The sequence below is a fragment of the Salvelinus namaycush genome, chromosome 28, assembly GCF_016432855.1.
Source record: "Salvelinus namaycush isolate Seneca chromosome 28, SaNama_1.0, whole genome shotgun sequence".
NCBI classification, from domain to species: domain Eukaryota; kingdom Metazoa; phylum Chordata; class Actinopteri; order Salmoniformes; family Salmonidae; genus Salvelinus; species Salvelinus namaycush.
Genome location: NC_052334.1, coordinates 8,630,757 through 8,652,497, shown reverse-complemented (window position 1 = coordinate 8,652,497; position 21,741 = coordinate 8,630,757). Strand labels below are relative to the sequence as shown.

General features: G+C 39.4%; 1 protein-coding gene across 1 annotated transcript in view; it reads right to left on the bottom strand.

Annotated features, from left to right (window-relative positions):
- Nucleotides 1-21,668, bottom strand: part of LOC120023023 (ribosomal protein S6 kinase alpha-5-like) — a 69,196-nt gene extending 47,528 nt beyond the window's left edge. Inside the window, exon 1 of the mRNA XM_038966974.1 lies at nucleotides 21,418-21,668. Coding sequence (XP_038822902.1) covers nucleotides 21,418-21,487 — 70 coding nt within the window. The 5' untranslated portion in view covers nucleotides 21,488-21,668. The remainder of the gene's footprint in view (nucleotides 1-21,417) is intronic.
- Nucleotides 21,669-21,741: the final 73 nt, after the last annotated feature.

The following is a 21,741-nucleotide window of genomic DNA, read 5'->3' as shown; positions in this document are numbered from 1 at the left end:
GAGCAGAAAGAGAGAAAGAAACCTCCGACTGGGTGCTGCCAGCGCCATCAATAAACGAGTGGTATTGGCCAAATGATCCACAGTTACCGATCCTTCAAAACTGCCTAGGCTATATCAAATACCCCCCCAAAAATGATTTTTGCTGTGTAGCATATTCAAAACTTTATAGCCCATTGTTTTTACTTTCCTAAAACAATAATTGTCCACCTCACGGTTCAGCTGTTAGAGATTTAAGCGCAAATGCATCAAGGTATTGCATGCATATAGACCTACTGTATAGGCCTAGGCATCCACTGTATGATATTCATATTTAAAAATAATTATAAAAAGGAAAACACTCAACCATGCACACAGACACTCAAGCATGCACACAGACACATGCACACAGACACTCAAGCATGCACACAGACACATGCACACAGACACTCAAGCATGCACACAGACACTCAACCATGCAAATTGGCTAGATTATTATTTATTTGGACATCACACATTATAGTCTTACTCTTATCCAGACATCATACACAGTCACTAAATCACATCCAATATCACACACATCAACCTACTCAGATTTACTACACACATATTAACAAGCACTAATTATGGTCAATTTGGACTGAGAATAGTATCTAGTTATGGTAAGGGGTGAAATAAGTATAGCCAGTTATAATTGTAACGCTTTAGCAGATTATAAAAAAAGATCAGTCTTTACGTGGTGTTGGGTTCTGAGAATATGACATATACCTATTCATGTCACTGAGGAAGAGAGGGTAATGTATAACGTTTACATTATGTCAGGATATGTTATTGTTAGCCATCAGGGATCCTATGGGAGGGAAGAGACACAGTCTGCTACCAATCACCATGACAACCTTGAGTTGGGGAGGAGTGAGCACTTTGGGGTAGAGGTCAGGTTAGATGAAGTGAGGAAGAACAGATATCACTAAGGTTCTGTCTAGCAACAGAGATGCATTGGCTGTTCAGATGTGTAGGAGGAGCCTCAGCCTCGGAGAAAGGGTTAAATATCAGGGCTTGTGTGAAAATGTTTTTGTCTAATGCAGCTGTATTGATTCTCTGGGAAGAATAAACCTGGTTAAGCTTTCATAGTGTCCGTTGTGTTTTTACTCTGAAAATTAGAACCTAACAGTGGCTAAAAGAAAAGGAATATAACATATACTGTTTACAGGAAACTCAATCTACATCCTTAGATGAAGCTGTGTGGGAAAAGGAATGGGGTGGTGAAATAATTTTCTGTCATGGACAAAGGAACTCAAAAAGGTGTGATGATATTAATTAATTAACAAAAAATATAGTCAAGAATGATTCGCAAGGAAGGTGGATCTTTTTGAATGTGAAAGTGGACAAAAAAGAGATTTGGCTCATTAATCTATATGGTCCAAATCAGGATGATCCATACTCTTCGAAAATATCTATACCAATTTATTGAACTTACAGGCAACAAATTATCAAATCATTATGGTGGGAGATTACAACACAGTGGTAAGTACCTCAATGGACCGTAAAGGAAATCACTCTACAAACCATCATCACCGTGCCCTTAAGGAAATCACAAATATTATGGACATTAGAAATAGTGGATATTTGGAGACTAAAAAACCCCAACCTAGTGAGATATACATGGAGGAGACTTAATCAAGCTAGTCGTCTTGACTACTTTCTTGTCTCTTTCTCTCTTGCATCAAAGGTTAAAAAAGTTTTAATAGGAGACAGAATGCGATCGAATCATCATCTAATTGGCCTTCGCATAACTCTTATAGAATTTCCACGTGGACGGGGATATTGAAAATTTAATCAAAGGACAATTTACCGGAGGACAATTTATTTCGAACTATGACAAAAGAATGTATAACTGAATTTTTCCAGTATAATATAGGTTCAGCAAATCCCCTTATTGTTTGGGATACCTTTAAATGTACCTTCAGAGGTCTTTCAATTCAATATTCATCAATAATAAAAAAGCAGTTTCTGGCTAATGAGACAAGACTAACAAGGGAAATCCATGAACTAATAGTACAGATAGATATCAATAAAAATGATACTACAGAGATACAAAATAAGTTAGAGGAAAAACAAAAAGAACTGGAGGAACTTATTCAAGAACGATCTAATGTAATCTATTACAACAATAAAGCAAACTGAATGGAATATGGAGAAAAATGCACCAAATTCTTCCTGAATCTCCAACACAGGAACACTAACAAAAATAATTTGCAGAAACTCGTTACTGAAGACGGAGTCATCTATGATTCTCAGAATTATATTTTAAAAGAGGAAGCTAAATATCTTAAGCAGATGTTCTATTTTCCTTCTCATCCCCACCCACTGAATGACGATGATTGTAAGGAACTCTTTCCAAATAATAAAAATAACAAATACATTTTTAAAATGTACAGAAAGATCAGTACGAAGGCCAAATTACAGAGGAAGAACTTTGAGGCTATTAAATACTTTCAGTCTGGAAAAATCTCATGGCTTGATGGCATACCGGCAGCGTTTTGAATTGTCAAGAGGAGTTAAACAAGGGTGTCCCCTGTCACCATATATATTCGTTATGACCATCAAAATGCTAGTTATTAAAATCAGATCAAATAACAACATTAGAGGATTAGAAATCCAAGGCTTAAAAACAAAGGTGTCCATGTATGCTGATGACTCAAGTTTTATATTAAGTCCGCAAGCTAGATCCATGTAATGTCTCATTGAAGACCTAGATAACTTTTCTGGACTCCCTGGACTAAAACCTAATTATGAGTGTACAATATGACGTATTGGATCTTTTTTTAAATATATTGACATTTTACATTACCCTGCAGTTTACCTATAAAGTGGGCTGATGGTGAAGTAGACATACTTGGTACTCATATCACAAAATATATAAATGAGCATTTCACAATGAATTTCAATAGAAAACTTTTAAAAATTGACAAGATTCTGCAACCAGTGCTACAAATACCCCTTATTAACATATATAGCCTAAGAAACAAGGCCCATGAATAACTTACTTTTAACAGATAACATTCATATTCTGACTATCTCTGAAACTCACTTAGATAATACCTTTGATGATACAGTGGTAGCAATACATGGTTATAACATCTACCGAAAATACAGAAATGCCAACGGAGGCGGTGTTGCTGTCTATATTCAGAACCACATTCCTGTAAAGCTTAGAGACGATCTAATGTTAAATACTGTTGAAGTAATACGGCTACAGGTTCATCTGCCTCACCTAAAGCCCATTCTTGTGGGAAGCTGCTATAGACCACCAAGTGCTAACAATCAGTATCTGGATAATATGTGTGAAATGCTTGATAATGTATGTGATATCAACAGAAAAGTATATTTTATGGGTGATTTAAATACTGACTGGCTATCATCAAGCTGCCCACTCAGGGAAAAAATTCAAACTGTAACCAGTGCCTGCAACCTGGATCAGGTTGTCCAGTCAACCTACCAGATTAGTTACAAACAGCACAGGAATGAAATCATAATGTGGGCAGCTTGATGTGGATAAAGAGTTACTTGTCTAACAGAACACAGAGGGTGTTCTTTAATTGAAGCCTATCAAATGTAATCAAATATAAAATCAGGAATTCCCCAGGGTAGCTGTTTAGGCCCCTTGCTTTTACTTTTTTTTTTTTTGACTAACGACATGCCACTGACTGAGTAAAGCCAGAGTTTCTATATATGCGGATGACTCAACACTATACACGTCAGCTACTACAGCGACTGAAATGAATGCAACACTCAACAAAGAGCTGCAGGTAGTTTCAGAGTGGGTGGCAAGGAATAAGTTAGCCCTAAATATTTCTAAAACTAAAAGCATTGTATTTGGAACAAAACACTCACTAAACCCTAAACCTCAACTAAATCTTGTAATAAATAATGTGGAAATTGAGCAAGTTGAGATGACTAAACTGCTTGGAGTAACACTGGATTGTAAACTGTCATGGTCAAAACATATTGACACAGTAGTAGCTAAGATGGGGAGAAGTCTGTTTATAATAAAGCATTGCTCTGCCTTCTTAACAACACTTTCAGCAAGGCAGGTCCTACAGGCCCTAGTTTTTTCGCACCTTGACTACTGTTCAGTCGTGTGGTCAGGTGCCACAAAAAAGGACTTAGGAAAATTGCAATTGGCTCAGAACAGGGCAGCACGGCTGGCCCTTGGATGTACACAGAGAGCTAATATTAATAATATGCATGTCAATCTCTCCTGGCTGAAAGTGAAGCTGTAGACAGACAGCACGAGCTGTCTGTCTAAACTATTGGCACACAGCTCGGACACCCATGCATACCCCACAAGACATGCCACAAGGGGTCTCTTCACAGTCCCCAAGTCCAGAACAGACTATGGGAGGCACACAGTACTACATAGAGTCATGACTAGAGGTCGACCGATTAATCGGAATGGGCGATTAATTAGGGTATTTTTGGACACCGATTTGGCCAAATTTTTTTATATATTTTTTTAAACCTTTATTTAACTAGGCAAGTCAGTTAACCTCTTTGGGCTGCAGGGGCAGTATTGAGTAGCCTGGATAAAAGGTGCCCATTTCAAACGGCCTCGTACTCAATTCTTGCTCGTACAATATGCATATTATTATTACTATTGGATAGAAAACACTCTCTAGTTTCTAAAACCGTTTGAATTATATCTGTGAGTAAAACAGAACTCATTTTGCAGCAAACTTCCTGACAGGAAGTGGAAAATCTGAAATCGATGCTCTGTTCTAGGGCCTGCCTATAAATGTCCTTGATATTTATTAGAATACATGCACTTCATACGTCTTCCACTAGATGTCGACAGGCAGTGAGAGAAGAAATTGAGTGTATAACTTGATCTGGGGTCGAATAAAAGCTCTTTGTATGACGTGTCACCAGTTTCCTGTTTTCTGGAGAGCGCGTGAAGGGACCTGGTTTTGCCTTCTGATAAGCTGTCGTTATAGACGACTAATATCTCCGGCTTTGATTTTATTTGATACATGTGACAATATCATCGTAAAGTATGTTTTTTCAATATAGTTTTATTAGATTATTGAAATTTTTTCGGGACGTTAGGCGTGTTGTTTTGTCTGCGTATGTTCAGGAAGGAGAGCTTCGCGCCACTTTGCTAGCTTTCCGTGCTAATTGACTGGAGAAGAGGACATTCTAAATCCAAACAACGATTGTTCTGGACAAAGGACCCCTTGTACAACATTCTGATGGAAGATCAGCAAAAGTAGGACCCATTTTATGATGCTATTTCATATATCTGTCGAACATGTTGTACTAGTAGTTTGCGCCCAGATTCTGGGCACCTTCTCGCTATAACTAAGCTGGATGTCGTAATGAAGTTATTTTTAGAATTCTAACACGGCGATTGCATTAAGAACTAGTGTATCTATCATTTCCTATACAACATGTATTTTTTAGTAATGTTTATGAATAGTTATTTGGTCAGAATATGTGAGTGTCTGAAAAATATCCGGACGTTGTGGGAAAAAGATGCTACGTTAGCACAATGTATAACCACTGATTTCAGCTCTAAATATGCACATTTTCGAACAAAACATAAGTGTATGTATAACCTGATGTTATAGGACTGTCATCTGATGAAGCTTATCAAGGTTAGTCAAAAATTATATATATTTTGCTGGTTTGTTACGATCGCTAACTTTTGCTGCTTGTAAATGGCTTGTGTTTCTGGCTATTGTGGTAAGCTAATATAATGCTATATTGTGTTTTCGCTGTAAAACACTTAAGAAATCGGAAATATTGGCTGGAATCACAAGATGCCTGTCTTTCATTTGCTATACACCATGTATTTTTCAGAAATGTTTTATGATGAGTATTTAGGTATTTGACGTTGGTGTCTGTAATTACTCTGGCTGCTTCGGTCCTATTTGTGACGGTAGCTGTGATGGTAGCTGCAATGTAAAACTGATTTATACCTCAAATATGCACATTTTTCGAACAAAACATAGATTTATTGTATAACATGTTATAAGACTGTCATCTGATGAAGTTGTTTCTTGGTTAGTTAGGTTGGCTTTGTGCATGCTACCTGTGCTGTGAAAAATGTCTGTCCTTTTTTGTATTTGGTGGTGAGCTAACATAAATATATGTGGTGTTTTCGCTGTAAAAAAAATTAAAAATCGGACATGTTGGCTGGATTCACAAGATGTTTATCTTTCATATGCTGTATTGGACTTGTTAATGTGTGAAAGTTAAATATTTCTAAAAAATATATTTTGAATTTCGCGCCCTGCACTTGAAGTGGCTGTTGTCATATTGTGCCCGGCTTCGGGCTTGCAGCCCAAAGAAGTTAAGAACACATTCTTATTTTCAATGACGGCCTAGGAACGGTGGGTTTACTGCCTTGTTCAGGGGCAGAACGACAGATTTTTACCTTGTCAGCTCGGGGATTCAATCTTGCAACCTTACGGTTAACAAGTCCAACGCTCTAACCACCTGCCTTACATTGCAGTCCACGAGGAGCCTGCCTGTTACGCGAATGCAGTAAGAAGCCACGGTAAGTTGCTAGCTAGCATTAAACTTATCTTATAAAAAACAATCAATCAATCAATCATAATCACTAGTTATAACTACACATGGTTGATGATATTACTAGTTTATCTAGCGTGTCCTGCGTTGCATATAATCGATGCGGTGCACATTCGCGAAAAAGGACTGTCGTTGCTCCAACGTGTACCTAACCATAAACATCAATGCCTTTCTTAAAATCAATACACAAGTATATATTTTTAAACCTGCATATTTAGTTAATATTGCCTGCTAACAAGAATTTATTTTAACTAGGGAAATTGTGTCACTTCTCTTGCAACAGAGTCAGGGTATATGCAGCAGTTTGGGCCACCTGACTCATTGCGAACTGTGTGAATACTATTTCTTCCTAACAAAGACAGCCAACTTCGCCAAACGGGGGATTTAACAAAAGCGCATTTGCGAAAAAAGCACAATCGTTGCATGACTGTAATCTTGCAACCTACGGTTAACTAGTCCAACGCTCTAACCACCTACCTCATGAGGAGCCCGCCTGTTACGCGAATGCAGTAAGAAGCCAAGGTAAGTTTCTAGCTAACATTAAACTTATCTTATAAAAAACAATCATAATCACTAGTTATAACTACACATGGTTGATGATATTACTAGTTTATCTAGCGTGTCCTGCGTTGCATATAATCGATGCAGTGCGCATTCGCGAAAAAGGACTGTCGTTGCTCCAACAGGTACCTAACCATAAACATCAATGCCTTTCTTAAAATCAATACACAGAAGTATATATTTTTAAACCTGCATATTTAGCTAAAAGAAATCCAGGTTAGCAGGCAATATTAACCAGGTGAAATTGTGTCACTTCTCTTGCGTTCATTGCACGCAGAGTCAGGGTATATGCAACAGTTTGGGCCGCCTGGCTCGTTGCGAACTAATTTGCCAGAATTTTACGTAATTATGACATAACATTGAAGGTTGTGCAATGTAACAGGAATATTTAGACTTATGGAAGCCACCCGTTAGATAAAATACGGAACGGTTCCGTATTTCACTGAAAGAATAAACGTTTTGTTTTCGAAATGATAGTTTCCGGATTCGACCATATTAATGACCAAAGGCTCGTATTTCTGTGTGTTATTATGTTATAATTAAGTCTATGATTTGATAGAGCAGTCTGACTGAGCGATGGTAGGCAGCAGCAGGCTCGTTCGTACACATTCATTCAAACAGCACTTTCGTGCGTTTTGCCAGCAGCTCTTCGCAAAGCTTCAAGCATTGAGCTGTTTATGACTTCAAGCCTATCAACTCCCGAGATTAGGCTGGTGTAACCGATGTGAAATGGCTAGCTAGTTAGCGGGGTGCGCGCTAATAGCATTTCAATCGGTGACGTCACTCGCTCTGAGACTTTGAGTAGTTGTTCCCCTTGCTCTGCATGGGTAACAATACATCGAGGGTGGCTGTTGTCGATGTGTTCCTGGTTCGAGCCCAGGTAGGGGCGAGGAGAGGGACGGAAGCTATACTGTTACACTGGCAATACTAAAGTGCCTATAAGAACATACAATAGTCAAAGGTATATGAAATACAAATCGTATAGAGAAATAGTCCTATAATAACTACAACCTAAAACTTCTTACCTGGGAATATTGAAGACTCATGTTTAAAGGAACCACCAGCTTTCATATATTCTCATGTTCTGAGCAAGGAACTTAAACATTAGCTTTTTTACATGGCACATATTGCACTTTTACTTTCTTCTCCAACACTTTGTTTTTGCATTATTTAAACCAAATTGAACTTGTTTCATTATTTATTTGAGGCTAAATTGATTTTATTGATGTATTATATTAAGTTAAAATAAGTGTTCATTCAGATTGTTGTAATTGCCATTATTACAAATAAAACTTTTTTATACATTTTTTTAAATTTATTTTAATTTTAAATCGGCCGAATAATCGGTATCGGCTTTTTTTGGTCCTCCAATAATCGGTATCGGCGTTGAAAAATCATAATCGGTCGACCTCTAGTCATGACTACATGGAACTCTATTCCACATCAAGTAACTGACGCAAGCAGTAAAATTTGATTTAAAAAAACAGATTAAAAAACACCTTATAAGACTGTGAAGCAACACACACATTGGCACAGACACATGCATAAACACACACGCACACATATATACGATAACATACACACTATACATACACATGGATTTAGTCATGTAGATACAGTGGGCTCCAAAATTACTGGCACCCCTGACTGGAAATGCACAAAAAATAATTTTAAAAATATAAACAATACAATTATAGAGATAAACTAAAAAAAACAACGTGAAAAATACTGTACTTTGTAATGTTTCAATGGAACCCACCAAAATCATGTATTGATTTAATTAAAAATCATTGTCCTCCAAATCAAAGTTTCACAATTAATGGCACCCTTAAATATTATTGCAAATAACATCTACCAAAATTAAACCAGGAATTAAATTCCAATTATTTAAGTTTATCTAAGTGTTAAGGAACTATATAGAGCCATTACATCACTTTTTCACTGGAGTATAAAAATGAGGTAACACACATGCAATATCCCTTTGTCATCCAACACCATGAAGAAAAGAAAAGAACTGGCAGTTCAAAAGGGACAGATGGTTCCAAAGAGTCCGCAGAATTTGCGATCAGGAAACAGACTAGTGTCAAATCTGCTGAATTGGAGAATCGCTTTTTGAATCGGGGCTACAGCGTTCAGGTCCTGAAAGATGCAGGTATAAGGGCTGGATTACTTGACAGAGAGAACTTGTTACGAAGAGGAGTGCCTCGTGATACATCAGAGAGAGTGTATTTTGTTACAAAATACAGCACTGAAGCAGAGAACATTAAAAGAATAATTAAAAATAATTGGGGAATCATCCAAAGTGATACGCTACTACGCCAAGTCTTTCCTGAACCACCAGTCATAAGCTTTAAGAGATGTCCTACCCTAAATGACAAATTACTCCACAGTTATCTTCCGGGTGACTCTCAAAAAACTTGGCTTGACCACAAACCCAAGGGCTCTTTTAAATGTAACCAGTGCAACCATTGCAGAAATATTGCACAAAAAAAGTATTTTGTTGACACAGCTTCCAAAATAGTATTACGTCAAGCATTTCATTAACTGCAAAACCACTCATGTCATCTATAGATTGGAATGTCCACAGTGCAAGGTGTTCTACATTGGACGGACAAAGAGACGCCTTCAAGATCGCTTGGCGGAACACAAGTACGCCATACGGGTAGGCAATGAAGACTACCCCATGACAAGTCCTTACACCATGGCAACCCTGCCTCCCTACAAGCTATGGGTATTGATCATATTCCGGCCTCTATTAGAAAAGGGGACCGTCTTAAACAGTTAAACCAAAGGGAAAGTTTTTGGATTTACAAACTACAGGCCACTAAATACCCTGGTTTAAATGAAGATATGGATTTCTCACCCTTCCTGTAGGGTCGTGATCGGTCCATTTGCTGTCATCTCGTGGACATTTTGCTCAATTGCCCTCAGCTATGTTTAGACTGTTGTTCATGTTTTGCTGTGTTCTAGTGTACTATGGAATATATTGCTTTCTTATTCTAGACACTTCTCCCAGTCATATTTAAGGTTAGAACTACCTTTTAGTGTTCTGATACTTCTAGCTTGGAGTTGTATGCTTATGATAACATAGCTATAGTATTTCACCTTTTAATGTGTATATTATTGCTTACTAGGTGTGTCCAATTTGGTAACCACTCCCTCTTCTAATTAGGGCTAATTGGAAAAGCCTTTCAAAAGAGGACATTGTATTCTCCTTTTTTTGTACTCCCTGACGAAGGCCATGCAGCCGAAACGCGTCGGTTTTTAAACAACTTTGTTTCTATTGAACATGCTATACTAATAAAGGCATTTTAATTAATTATATGAAGAGTGCCTTGGTCCTCCTTTCTTTTTGAAGGGACAGATGGTCGTAGACCTTCATAAATCTGGTAATGGCTACAAGAAGATCCACAAACGATTGAATGAGCACTGTCAGGGCAATTATTAAAACATTCTAAAGATATGGAACAGTTGAAAACCTCACGGGTAGAGGACGTAAATGCATTTTGCCCCCCAGGATAGGGAGGAGGATTGTGAGAAAAGCAACAAAACCCCCAATAATCACTGTGAAAGAATTGCAGTCCTTGGTGGCGTCTTGGGGTCGCCAGGTTTAAAAAAGCACCATCAGACGCCACCTCCACAACCACAGGCTCTTTGGAAGGGTTGCCAGAAGAAAGCCCTTAATGACCTCAAGACACCGACGCAAGCGCTTGGAGTTTGCTAAACGTCATTTAAATTATGATTGGAAAAAGGTACTCTGGTCAGATGAGACCAAAATTGAACGTTTTGGTCAGATACAGAATCGGCATGTTTGGTGTCGAAACAGCGATGCATACAAGGAGAGGCACCTCATACCCACGGTGAAATATGGTGGTGGGTCAGTGATGTTTTGGGGCTGTTTTAATTCCAGAGGTCCAGAGGCACTGGTTAAGATTGATGGCATAATGAATTCCACCAAGTATCAGGCAATTTTGGCTAACAATCTGGTTGCCTCTGCCAGAAGGCTGGGACTTGGCCGTATGTGGACAATCCAACAAGACAATTACCCAAAACATACCTCAAGATCCACACAGAAATGGTTCTGTGACAACAAAATCAATGTTCTGCCATGGCCATCTCAGTCACCGGACCTCAATCCAATCGAAAACCTGTGGGCTGAGTTGAAGAGGGCAGTTGATAAGCGCAAACCCAAGAATGTGAAGGATCTTGAAAGTATCTGCATAGAGGAATGGTTCAAAATCCCTACAAACGTGTTCCTTAACCTTGTCAAACATTACAGGAAAATACCATGCAGTTATCCTTGCCAGAGATGGTTGCACTAAGTACTAAATGAGGAGTGCCAATAATTATGAAACCTTGATTTTGGTGAAATGTATTTTGTATTAAATAATTGTATGTTTTTGGTGGGTTCCATTGAAACATTAATAAAGTACAGTATTTCTCACATGTTGGTATTTTGAGTTTCTCTATAATTATATTGTTTGAATGGGGATCCATAATAAATACAATTACAAACCATCGAGAGGTAAATACCTGTCTATTTATGAAAAAATTGCCCTGATTAACTCCTTAGTCATATCTCAGTTTACTCACTTACTTATGGAGCTGCCTACTCCTGATGATTCGTTTTTATAATCATATGAGCAAAAAATATTTCACTTTATCTGGGACGCTAAACCAGACAAAATAAAGCGTGCCTATCTATATAATGAATATGAATTGGGTGAGTTGAGATTATTAAATATAAAAGCACTAAACCTCTCTCTAAAAGCTTCACTTATTCAAAAGTTTTACTTGAACCCTAAATGGTTCTCAAGTAGATTAATAAGAAAAAAATGGCCTTTGTGCAGATTGCCATGTCTCATTTTCGATGAATTGAAAATGATACTTTTTTCAAAGTATCTCTCTTTTCAAACAAGCATTGCGGAGCTGCCTACAACTTCAATTTCATCCCACTGAAAAGAGAACAAATATTACAACAAATATTATGGCTGAAGTCAAATGTGCTGGTTGATAAAATACTTGTATTTATGGGAAGGGTATTTTGTTTTTAAATGATATTGTAAATTGGAATGGTAGAGTTATGTCTTTCATGGAGTTATCAGAATTGTATGGGAAGGTCTGCTCAATCCAAGAGTACAACCAATTGATTACAGCATTATCCCAAAAATAGAGGAGGCAGGTGGCAGCGGGAGGAGGTAGGGAACTGGTCTGTCTGCCCAATTTAAAGGATCAAAACTGTCAGAGGAATAAAAATAGCATAAACAGGAAAGTATACCCGTTTCATTTGAGGACCAGGATGTTGACAGCTGTGCCATACAGATTGCAAAATAGTTGGGAAGAGATTTTTGATGTACCAATTCCATGGTACATGGTGTATGAGTTGATATATAAAACAACGCAAGATTCAAGACTTTGTGCTTTTCAGCTAAAATTATTATATAGACTTCTTGCCACCAACAAAATGTTGAATATTTGGTGCATTCAATCATTGAAGCTGTGCAGATTTTGTTGTGAGGATTCAGAATCAATAGACCATTTATTTTGGTATTGCCCTCAGGTAGCCTGTTTCTGGTCTCAGGTTCAGGAATGACTGAAAATACAGAACATTGATCTAAAATTGACCCTAGAAATAGAACTGTTGGGAGATCTGGAGAGACCGGTTCAGTCAATTAATAATATACTAATACTCTGAGTAAAAGTATTTATCTTCAACTCACAATCTGTGGATTCTATTCGATTAGATAGATTGAAATTGTATGTTAAACATCACAGCATAGATATATGGTGTGTAGAAATCTGAAGAGGGTGGCCGGCAGAGAAAGGTGGGAGGGGCTGAGGGAAGCTGAGGGTTGGGATGTGGAATTGGAGACAAGTGGGAGTGGAGTTGCTGGGCGGGGGATAGAATTATGGTCAAAGATAAAAGTATTAAAAAATAAAGTCAAAAATAAAACAAACAAAAAGTAAGTTTGAATGACACTGAGGGGTAGTGTTTTTACAGCTAATGCCGGTTTGCCTGAGGCTGATGCCATACAGGAGTTTGTACACATGCATATGCAAACACTCTCATTCACATGGACATGTGCACATACACGGACACAGGTAAATAGTGCTATACATGCACTCAAACATATTCATTTGGCCTTGTTGTTATGATTTTTGTTGTCCTTGATGTCTTTGTTGTTTTTTTGCATTGTTGTTTTCTGTTTTCATTTGTCTTTCTCTTTTTTTCTCTCTTTGTGTTCATTTTGTTGGTGCATGGGGGGGCTCTTGGTGGTGGGGAATGGAATATATATATATTTTTTTATTACTATTATTATTTTTTTTAATCTGGGGGGGGGGGGGGCGGATGTTTGAGGGTCAGCTCATGAGGAACTGTGGGGGGGGGGGGATCTTAGAGGGCTGGCGGTTGGGAGCTTGGGCCGGTGGCTGATGGATCCCTGGTTTCAGGTCCCCGTTTTTTTGCCTTTGTAGGGGGATCTGTCGACGTGCCCTTGAGCGGGGCGTTGATCCTGGTTGCTTCTGTGTCGCTCTGGATGGGAGTCCGTTAGATGACTAACGTGATGTGGTTGTTGAGCGGCTTCACTGCAAGTATATTGTATGATTTAAACATTCAATAAAAACATTTAATAAAAAACATATATAAAAAGGAAGAGAAGCTTAAGGCCGAGCCCTAGAGAGACCAAGGGAAACAGAGATATGCCGGCACCATGTTCCCATTTCTTTATCAAAGAGGCTACTACTGCTGTACAGATATGGGCATACAGAAGGAGACTAATTCAAACATTTTCGATACGAATATATTTTTATAAAGATAAGCATTATATTGTTAGATTAAAGGAGTAACTCCGGTAGTCCTAAACCAGGGCTATTCAACTGCCGGCATGCGAGCCAGATCCGGCCCGTTTATTAAGGTAGACTGGTCATTCGATCAATTCTGAACATTAACAAAAGATCTGTAAACAAATCCCGGCCAAAATCCACTATTGTGGTTGTCTTTAGTGTGGTTTCTGACGCTTTTTAGCGCCTATGTTGATTATTTTTTCTTCATACGAATTTAGCTCGTGTTTGAACGGTTTAAGCTACAAAATATTATGACCCCATTCCTGAAAGCTACGACTCTCTCCATTTTCCTGTCTGATGCTCACAAGGACTTTTTAGAAAGGATTGTGACAAAATAAATGCACCTAATGACTGAGGGAAATGAAATGCATACTTCCTTCAGACTGGAATTTGGCATTGCCTGATTTGACATAACTTTTAATTATTTATTGAGATGCTCAGATTTCAGATGATTATACAATTACCTAATTACTTTTAAGAAGCTTTTAATATTTGTTTAAATAAAAAGTGAGCGTTGAGGTTTTTACTTTTCAATGATCATCACATTTTTGGGGTTGCACCTCAACTCACATTGGTTGAGTGCCCTCCACTTCTTTCCTAATTACTTTTAGCAACATTTACATTTTAAGAAAAGTGGTATATTGGTGTGTGTGCATTTCTTTTTTATTTATACAGTTCTTCCGAAGAATAATCGCATGTGGAAAATGTCCTGCCCCCTTGTATTTAACCTTTTTTTACATCTGTCCCTCAGTAAGAATATTTGTATGTACTATATATACCATTAGCTGCTGCCAAGGCACACACACACATAAGCATGCATAGACAAACAGGCTTTACTCAGAGCCAGTGGCAGGTCATTGATAAAGATTGAAAAAAGTAAGGGGCCTCGACTGTTGTCCTGGGAAATGCCTGACTACCTGGATTATGTTGGAGAGGCTTTCATTAAAGAACACTCTCTGTGTTCTGTTATACAGGTAACTCTCGATTCACAATATAGCAGGGGCTATAGTTGAATAACCCAGGACTACAGTTGAATAGCCCTGGCCTAAACCATTCTTTCACACCTGTTGAAGTCAGTTGGCGCACCATTGCACAATGCCTTCATAGAGCTGCAGTAGCTACTTGTAAGCCTAATAATAGCCATACAATATCAAACATTCACAAAATTGTAACTTTATTAGGGGAATATCAAAAAGTAAGTCAAGTCAGTGTTTATAGGGAAATGTGAATAGGTTATTATAATGCAGCATTAAATTAAGTTTGGCATCTTTGGTTTTTCCTTTTCATGGTTTGAGTGCGATTAGCCCTATAGTAGCCAGATAGACCTAGCGGTCATTATATTATATTGCGGCAAACATTACAGTTGGAACTTAATTTGGCCAAAGAAAATGGCTCAAAATAATGAAGCAAAACAATTGTTGCATATTTACAGAAGTGGTTTAAAAAGTTAAAAAACAGACTTATATTGCAGCAATTACCAAAAAAGTGAGTGCCTACCGTAGGCCTAACCAACAAATGGCAACAATAAACTAATGATAAATACGAAGCAATTTTTTTTTTTAAGAGTTCTAACTTAATTTAGCCAATGAAATTGGCTCAACAAAATTAAACAAAACACAGTTTACGCTGTGTCGGCAGGATAGAACAGCGGTGTCTGATAAGACAGGGGGCGGCGGACTATGTATTTTTGAAAATAACAGCAGGTGCACGATATCTAAGGAAGTCTCGAAGTTATGCTCGCCTGAGGTAGAGTATCTCATGATAAGTTGTAGACCACACTATCTACCTAGAGAGTTTATCTGTATATTTTGTAGCTGTCTACATACCACTACAGACTTAGGCTGGCACTAAGACAGCACTCAATGAGCTGTATTCCACCATAAGCAAACAGGAAAACGCTCACCCAGAGGAGGAGCTCCTAGTGGCCGGGGACTTTTAATGCAGGGAAACTTAAATCCATTTTACCAAATTTCTATCAGCATGTTAAATGTGCAACCAGAGGGGGGAAAAAACTCTGGACCACCTTTACCCCACACACAGAGACGCATGCAAAGCTCTCCCTCGCCTTCCATTTGGCAAATCTGACCATAATTCTATCCTCCTGATTCCTGCTTACAAGCAAAAATTTAAGCAGGAAGCACCAGTGACTCGATCAATAAAAAGTGGTCAGATGAAGCAGATGCTAAGCTAGAGGAATGTTTTGTTAGCACAGACTGGAATATGTTCTGAGATTCCTCCGATGTCTTTGAGGAGTACACCACAGTCATTGGCTTCATCAATAAGTGCATCGATGACATCATCCCCACAGTGACCGTACGTATATACCCCAACCAGAAACCATGGATTACAGGCAACATCAGCACTGAGCTAAAAGCTAGAGCTGCCACTTTCAAGGAGCAGGACTCTAACCCGGAAGCTTATAAGAAATCCCGCTATGCCCTCCGACGAACCATCAAACAGGCAAAGCGTCATTACAGGACAAAGATCGAACTACACCTGCTCTGATGCTCATCTGATGTGGCAGTGCTTGCAAACCATTACAGACTACAAAGGGAAGCACAGCAGAGAGCTGCCCAGTGACACGAGCCTACCAGACGAGCTAAACTACTTCTATGCTCGCTTCGAGGAAAATAACACTGAAAAATGCATGAGAGCACCAGCTGTTCCGGAAGACTGTGTGATCACGCTCTCCGCAGCCGATGTGAATAAGACCTTTAAACAGGTCAACATTCACAAGGCCGGAGGGCCAGATGGATTACTAGGACGTGTACTGCGAGCATGCGCTGACTAACTGGCAAGTGTCTTCACTGACATTTTCAACCTCTCCCTGTCCGAGTATGTAACACCAACATGTTTTAAGCAGACCACCATAGTCCCAGTGCCCAAGAACACTAAGGTAACCTGCCAAAATGACTACTGACCCATAGCACTCACATCTGTAGCCATGAAGTGCTTTGAAAGGCTGGTCATGGCTCACATCAACACCATTATCCCAGAAACCCTAGACCCACTTCAATTTGCATACCGCCCTAACAGATCCACAGATGATGCAATCTCTATTGCACTCCACACTTCCCTTACCCACCTGGACAAAAGGAACACCTATGTGAGAATGCTATTCATTGACTACAGCTCAGCATTCAACACCATAGTGCCCTCAAAGCTCATCAATAAGCTAAGGACCCTGGGACTAAACACCTCCCTCTGCAACTGGATCGTGGGCTTCCTGACAGGACGCCCCCAGGTGGTAAGGGTAGGTAACAACACATCCGCCACACTGATCCTCAACACAGGGGCCCCTCAGGGGTGATTGCTCAGTCCCCTCCTGTAGTCCCTGTTCACTCATGACTGCACGACCAAGCACAACTCCAACACCATCATTAAGTTTGCCGATGACACAACAGTGGTAGGTCTGATCATCGACAACGACGAGACAGCCTATAGGGAGGAGGTCAGAGACCTGGCCGTGTGGTGCCAGGACAACAACCTCTCCCTCAACGTGATCAAGACAAAGGAGATGATTGTGGACTACAGGAAAAAGAGGACCGAGCACGCCCCCATTCTCATCAACGGGGCTGTAGTGGAGCAGGTTGTGAGCTTCAAGTTCCTTGGTGTCCACATTACCAACAAACTAACATGGTCCAAGCACACCAAGACAGTCATGAAGAGGGCACGACAAAACCTATTCCCCCTCAGGAGACTGAAAAGATTTGGCATGGGTCCTCAGATCCTCAAAAGGTTCTACAGCTGCACCATCGAGAGCATCCTGACTGGTTGCATCACTGCCTGGTATGGCAACTGCTAGGCCTCTGACCGCAAGGCACTACAGAGGGTAGTGCGTACGTCCCAGTACATCACTGTGGCAAAGCTTCCAGCCATCCAGGACCTCTATTCCAGGCGGTGTCATAGGAAGGCCCGTAAAAATTGTCAAAGCCTCCAGCCACCCAAGTCATAGACTGTTTTTTCTGCTACCGCACGGCAAGCAGTATCGGAGCTCCAAGTCTAGGTCCAAGAGGCTTCTAAACAGCTTCTACCCCGACGCCATAAGACTCCTGAACATCTAATTAAATGGCTACCCAGACTATTTACATTGCCCCCCAACCCCATCTTTTACACCGCTGCTACTCTGTTGTTGTTGTTGTTGTTATCTATGCATAGTCAATTTAATAACTCTACCTACATGTACATATTACCTCAATTACCTTGACTAACCGGTGCATTGACTCTGTACCGGTACACCCCTGTATATAGTCTTGCTATTGTTATTTTACAGCTGCTCTGTAAGCAGTTTTTGGACAAGGTATGACAGAAATCCATGCTTTGCTTTTGTTGTCCAATGTTTCAAATGCTATCTTTTTAGCACAAATCCAATGCAAGTAAATTGTACCTATATTCGCATTTTCACACTTCATGTCCAAATCATCAAAAATGTATATTCAAATCTCAATGATGTTACTTATAGATGATTTGGATATAAAGCATGAAAATGCTAATACACAGTACTAGTCAAAAGTCTGGACACACCAACTCATTCAAGTTTTTTTTTTTTCTTTACTATCTTCTACATTGTAGAATAATAGTGAAGACATCAAAACTATGAAATAACACATATGGAATCATGTAGTAACCAAAAAAAATGTTAAACAAATCAAAGTATATTTTAGATTCTTCAAAGTAGCCACCCTTTGCCTTGATGACAGCTTTGTACTCTTAGCATTCTCTCAACCAGCTTCATGAGGAAGTCACCTGGAATGCATTTCAAATAACAGGTGTGCCTTGTTAAAAGTTAATTTGTGGAATTTCTTTCCTTCTTAATGTGTTTGAGCCAATCAGTTGTGTTGTGACAAGGTAGGGGTGGTATACAGAAGATAGCCCTATTTGGTAAAAGACCAAGTCCATATTATGGCAAGAACAGCTCAAATAAGCAAAGAGAAACGACAGTCCATCATTACTTTAAAACATGAAGGTCAGTCAATACGGAACATTTCAAGAACTTTGAAAGTTTCTTCAAGTGCTGTCGCAAAAACCATAAAGCGCTATGATGAAACTAGCTCTCATGAGGAACGCCACAGGAATGGAAGACCCAGAGTTACCTCTAATGAACTTATCCTCTGCAGCAGAGTTACCAGCCTCAGAAATTGCAAAGTTCAAGTAACAGACACATCTCAACATTAACTGTAGAAAATAGTAAAAATAAAAAATAAACCTTGAATGAGTAGGTGTATATTTTTTATTTTTTGTGTAGATTGTTGACAATTTTTTTTTTACAATTAAATCAATTTTAATCCCACTTTCTAACACAATAATCTGTGAAGAAATCCAAGGGGTCTCAATACTTTTGCAAGGCACTGTATATTTTGTGGAGACTTGAGTCCTCGTCCATCCTTAAAATCAACACTCATGCACAAGACTCATACAAACACATGACCCACAGATTGATGATGATCATTAAAGGCAAGGTCAGAGGTCAGTGCTCAGTGAATTATAAACTGGGAAGCCAACTAGTGTATGAGAACAGAACATGTGTGATGCAACTTCACCTATTAAAACAACATTCAAGGACAGGGCACATTGTAACAAAACAGGCTAAATAGCCCGTGCTACAGCAGTCCTTCCTATCTAAAGCAGAAAACAGACACAGCTGTGAGTGAAAAAAATATATACTATTTTCAGCCAGCCAATTTATTTCTCTCTCTTCAACACCCCTGTTTTTGAAAACACGCTTTATTTATTTATTATTCCTCCTGGGTTCCTGCATGACAACTTCTTTCTGTGTTTTTACAGCTGGCTAAAGCATTGGTACCAATTAAACTGACCTCTAATCTAGAACAGGGGCATATTATATTCAGACACAGCCTGGAATAGATCACTACACTTTGCATGCAGATATCAACAATGATGGCTGATAATGCTTTGTGCACATACACATTAAGGGGAGGGGAGGGGGGGGGGCGAGAGAGAGAGATATCAACAATGTTGGCTACTAATGCTTTGTGCACAAACACATTAAGGGGAGGGGGAGGGGAGAGAGAGTGCGAGAGAGAGTGTGAGAGAGTGCGAGAGAGAGATCAACCATGATGGCTACTAATGCTTTGTGCACAAACACATTAAGGGCAGAGAGAGAGCAAGAGCAAGCGAGAGAGAGAGAGATAGAAAGACAGGAAAGATAAGAGAGAGAGGAGAGATAAGAGAGGAGAGATAAGAGATAGAGACAGGGAGAGGTGAGAGAGGGAAGCTTGTATGTAGCCTTAGCCTAGTAAGCCCATGCACATCACTCTCACACAGTGTGGACTGAGGCTGCATAGTGCTGAGATTGAGCTAGCATCGTAGATAGATATTTGACAGAAATGGGGCCACCTTCCTATCTAGAGGAAACAGAATGATGTGCCTCGAGAACCTCACAGGGACGCATCCTCTATTTATCTTGTTTAATTGGAGTGTATGTGCATGTGTGTTACTAGGATGGATGCATTGGTGGTGCGGTGCCCTTCACTAGACAGGCTTTCCTCAGAGGGCTGTTTTTTACTTTACAGTCGCTGCGATCTCAACGCTTAGTGAAGTGAGCTAGAGGCAAGCTTTGGAAAATGCTGTAATTAAGTATTCATATGTATGTTGGATCATGGATATGACTATCAATTAATAGTAATTACACTGTCAAGCATTGGTCGGCATATTCAGAGTAACATCACATGAAGCAAATAAAGATGACATTCTTAGTAGCAAAATAAACCATTTCAATTTTACTTGCAATAAATGATTACATTGTGACATCCTCCAAAATGCTTGATAGGGTGGGATAATGGAAACTTGAAAGACAGACAGGGCAGTGTATTCAACAACTGAAGATGCAACTCAGATGACAGGTCTCACTCAAGGTTCTCGCGCCTGACATCCATGGAATAATGACAGCCGAACAAAACAACCACCATGGCGGAACACAAGACGCGAATAGGCATATTACCTACTACTGTTATGTAACTACCGCCACGAATGGTAAACAGGCTTACACATACAGCTAGCTAGCAAACATGAATTATTGGCCAACACTCCCCTGTCAAGCGCTCGTCGGTCTTCTACTTCTTACTAATATTTGATGTTTTGTATTTGTCATTTTGGACTGAATGATAACTAATGTCACAGTTTTAAAACATGAGCCTGCATGGCGACGGTCAAGTTAACTTAGTTTGCTTAGCAAATTGCATAGCTTGACACTTTACCTGCCTTTTTTGGATTTGACAGACAGCACTTGCAAATCCCAGCGGCAGAGTAACGTTAGCTACTGTAGCTAGCTAAGTTAGCTAACCGTTGCCATTTCATTAACTAGCTAACCGGTTATTTAGCTAGGTAACGTTAATCACCATCAGCACATTTAGTAGCTAGATAAATTCATCTCACATTATTATCTAACGTTAGCTAGTTAGAAATATAGCTAGCTGGACAACTTACCATTTTTCAGCTCATGTTTCACAGTAAACGGTTCACCTTCTCTAGAAGATCCTTCCATCGAAGATGGCATTGTATTCCAAATGTGCCCAACGATACACTTGCTGGCTAGCACATCAGCAACATTACTTAGATCGTTTGAAATTACAGAAACACATGTAGCTAGCTATATATGGTTTCAATGTGGTGTTGACCAGCTAGCTTTGATTGAAAAAAAATGGGTTAGCTTGTCAAGCAAAACAAAAATGTGTCAAAACAAGACAGTTTAGAGGGGGAGGGGTAACCACTACTACACCTTCACGACCAAGCCCCCCTTCAGCTGTGATT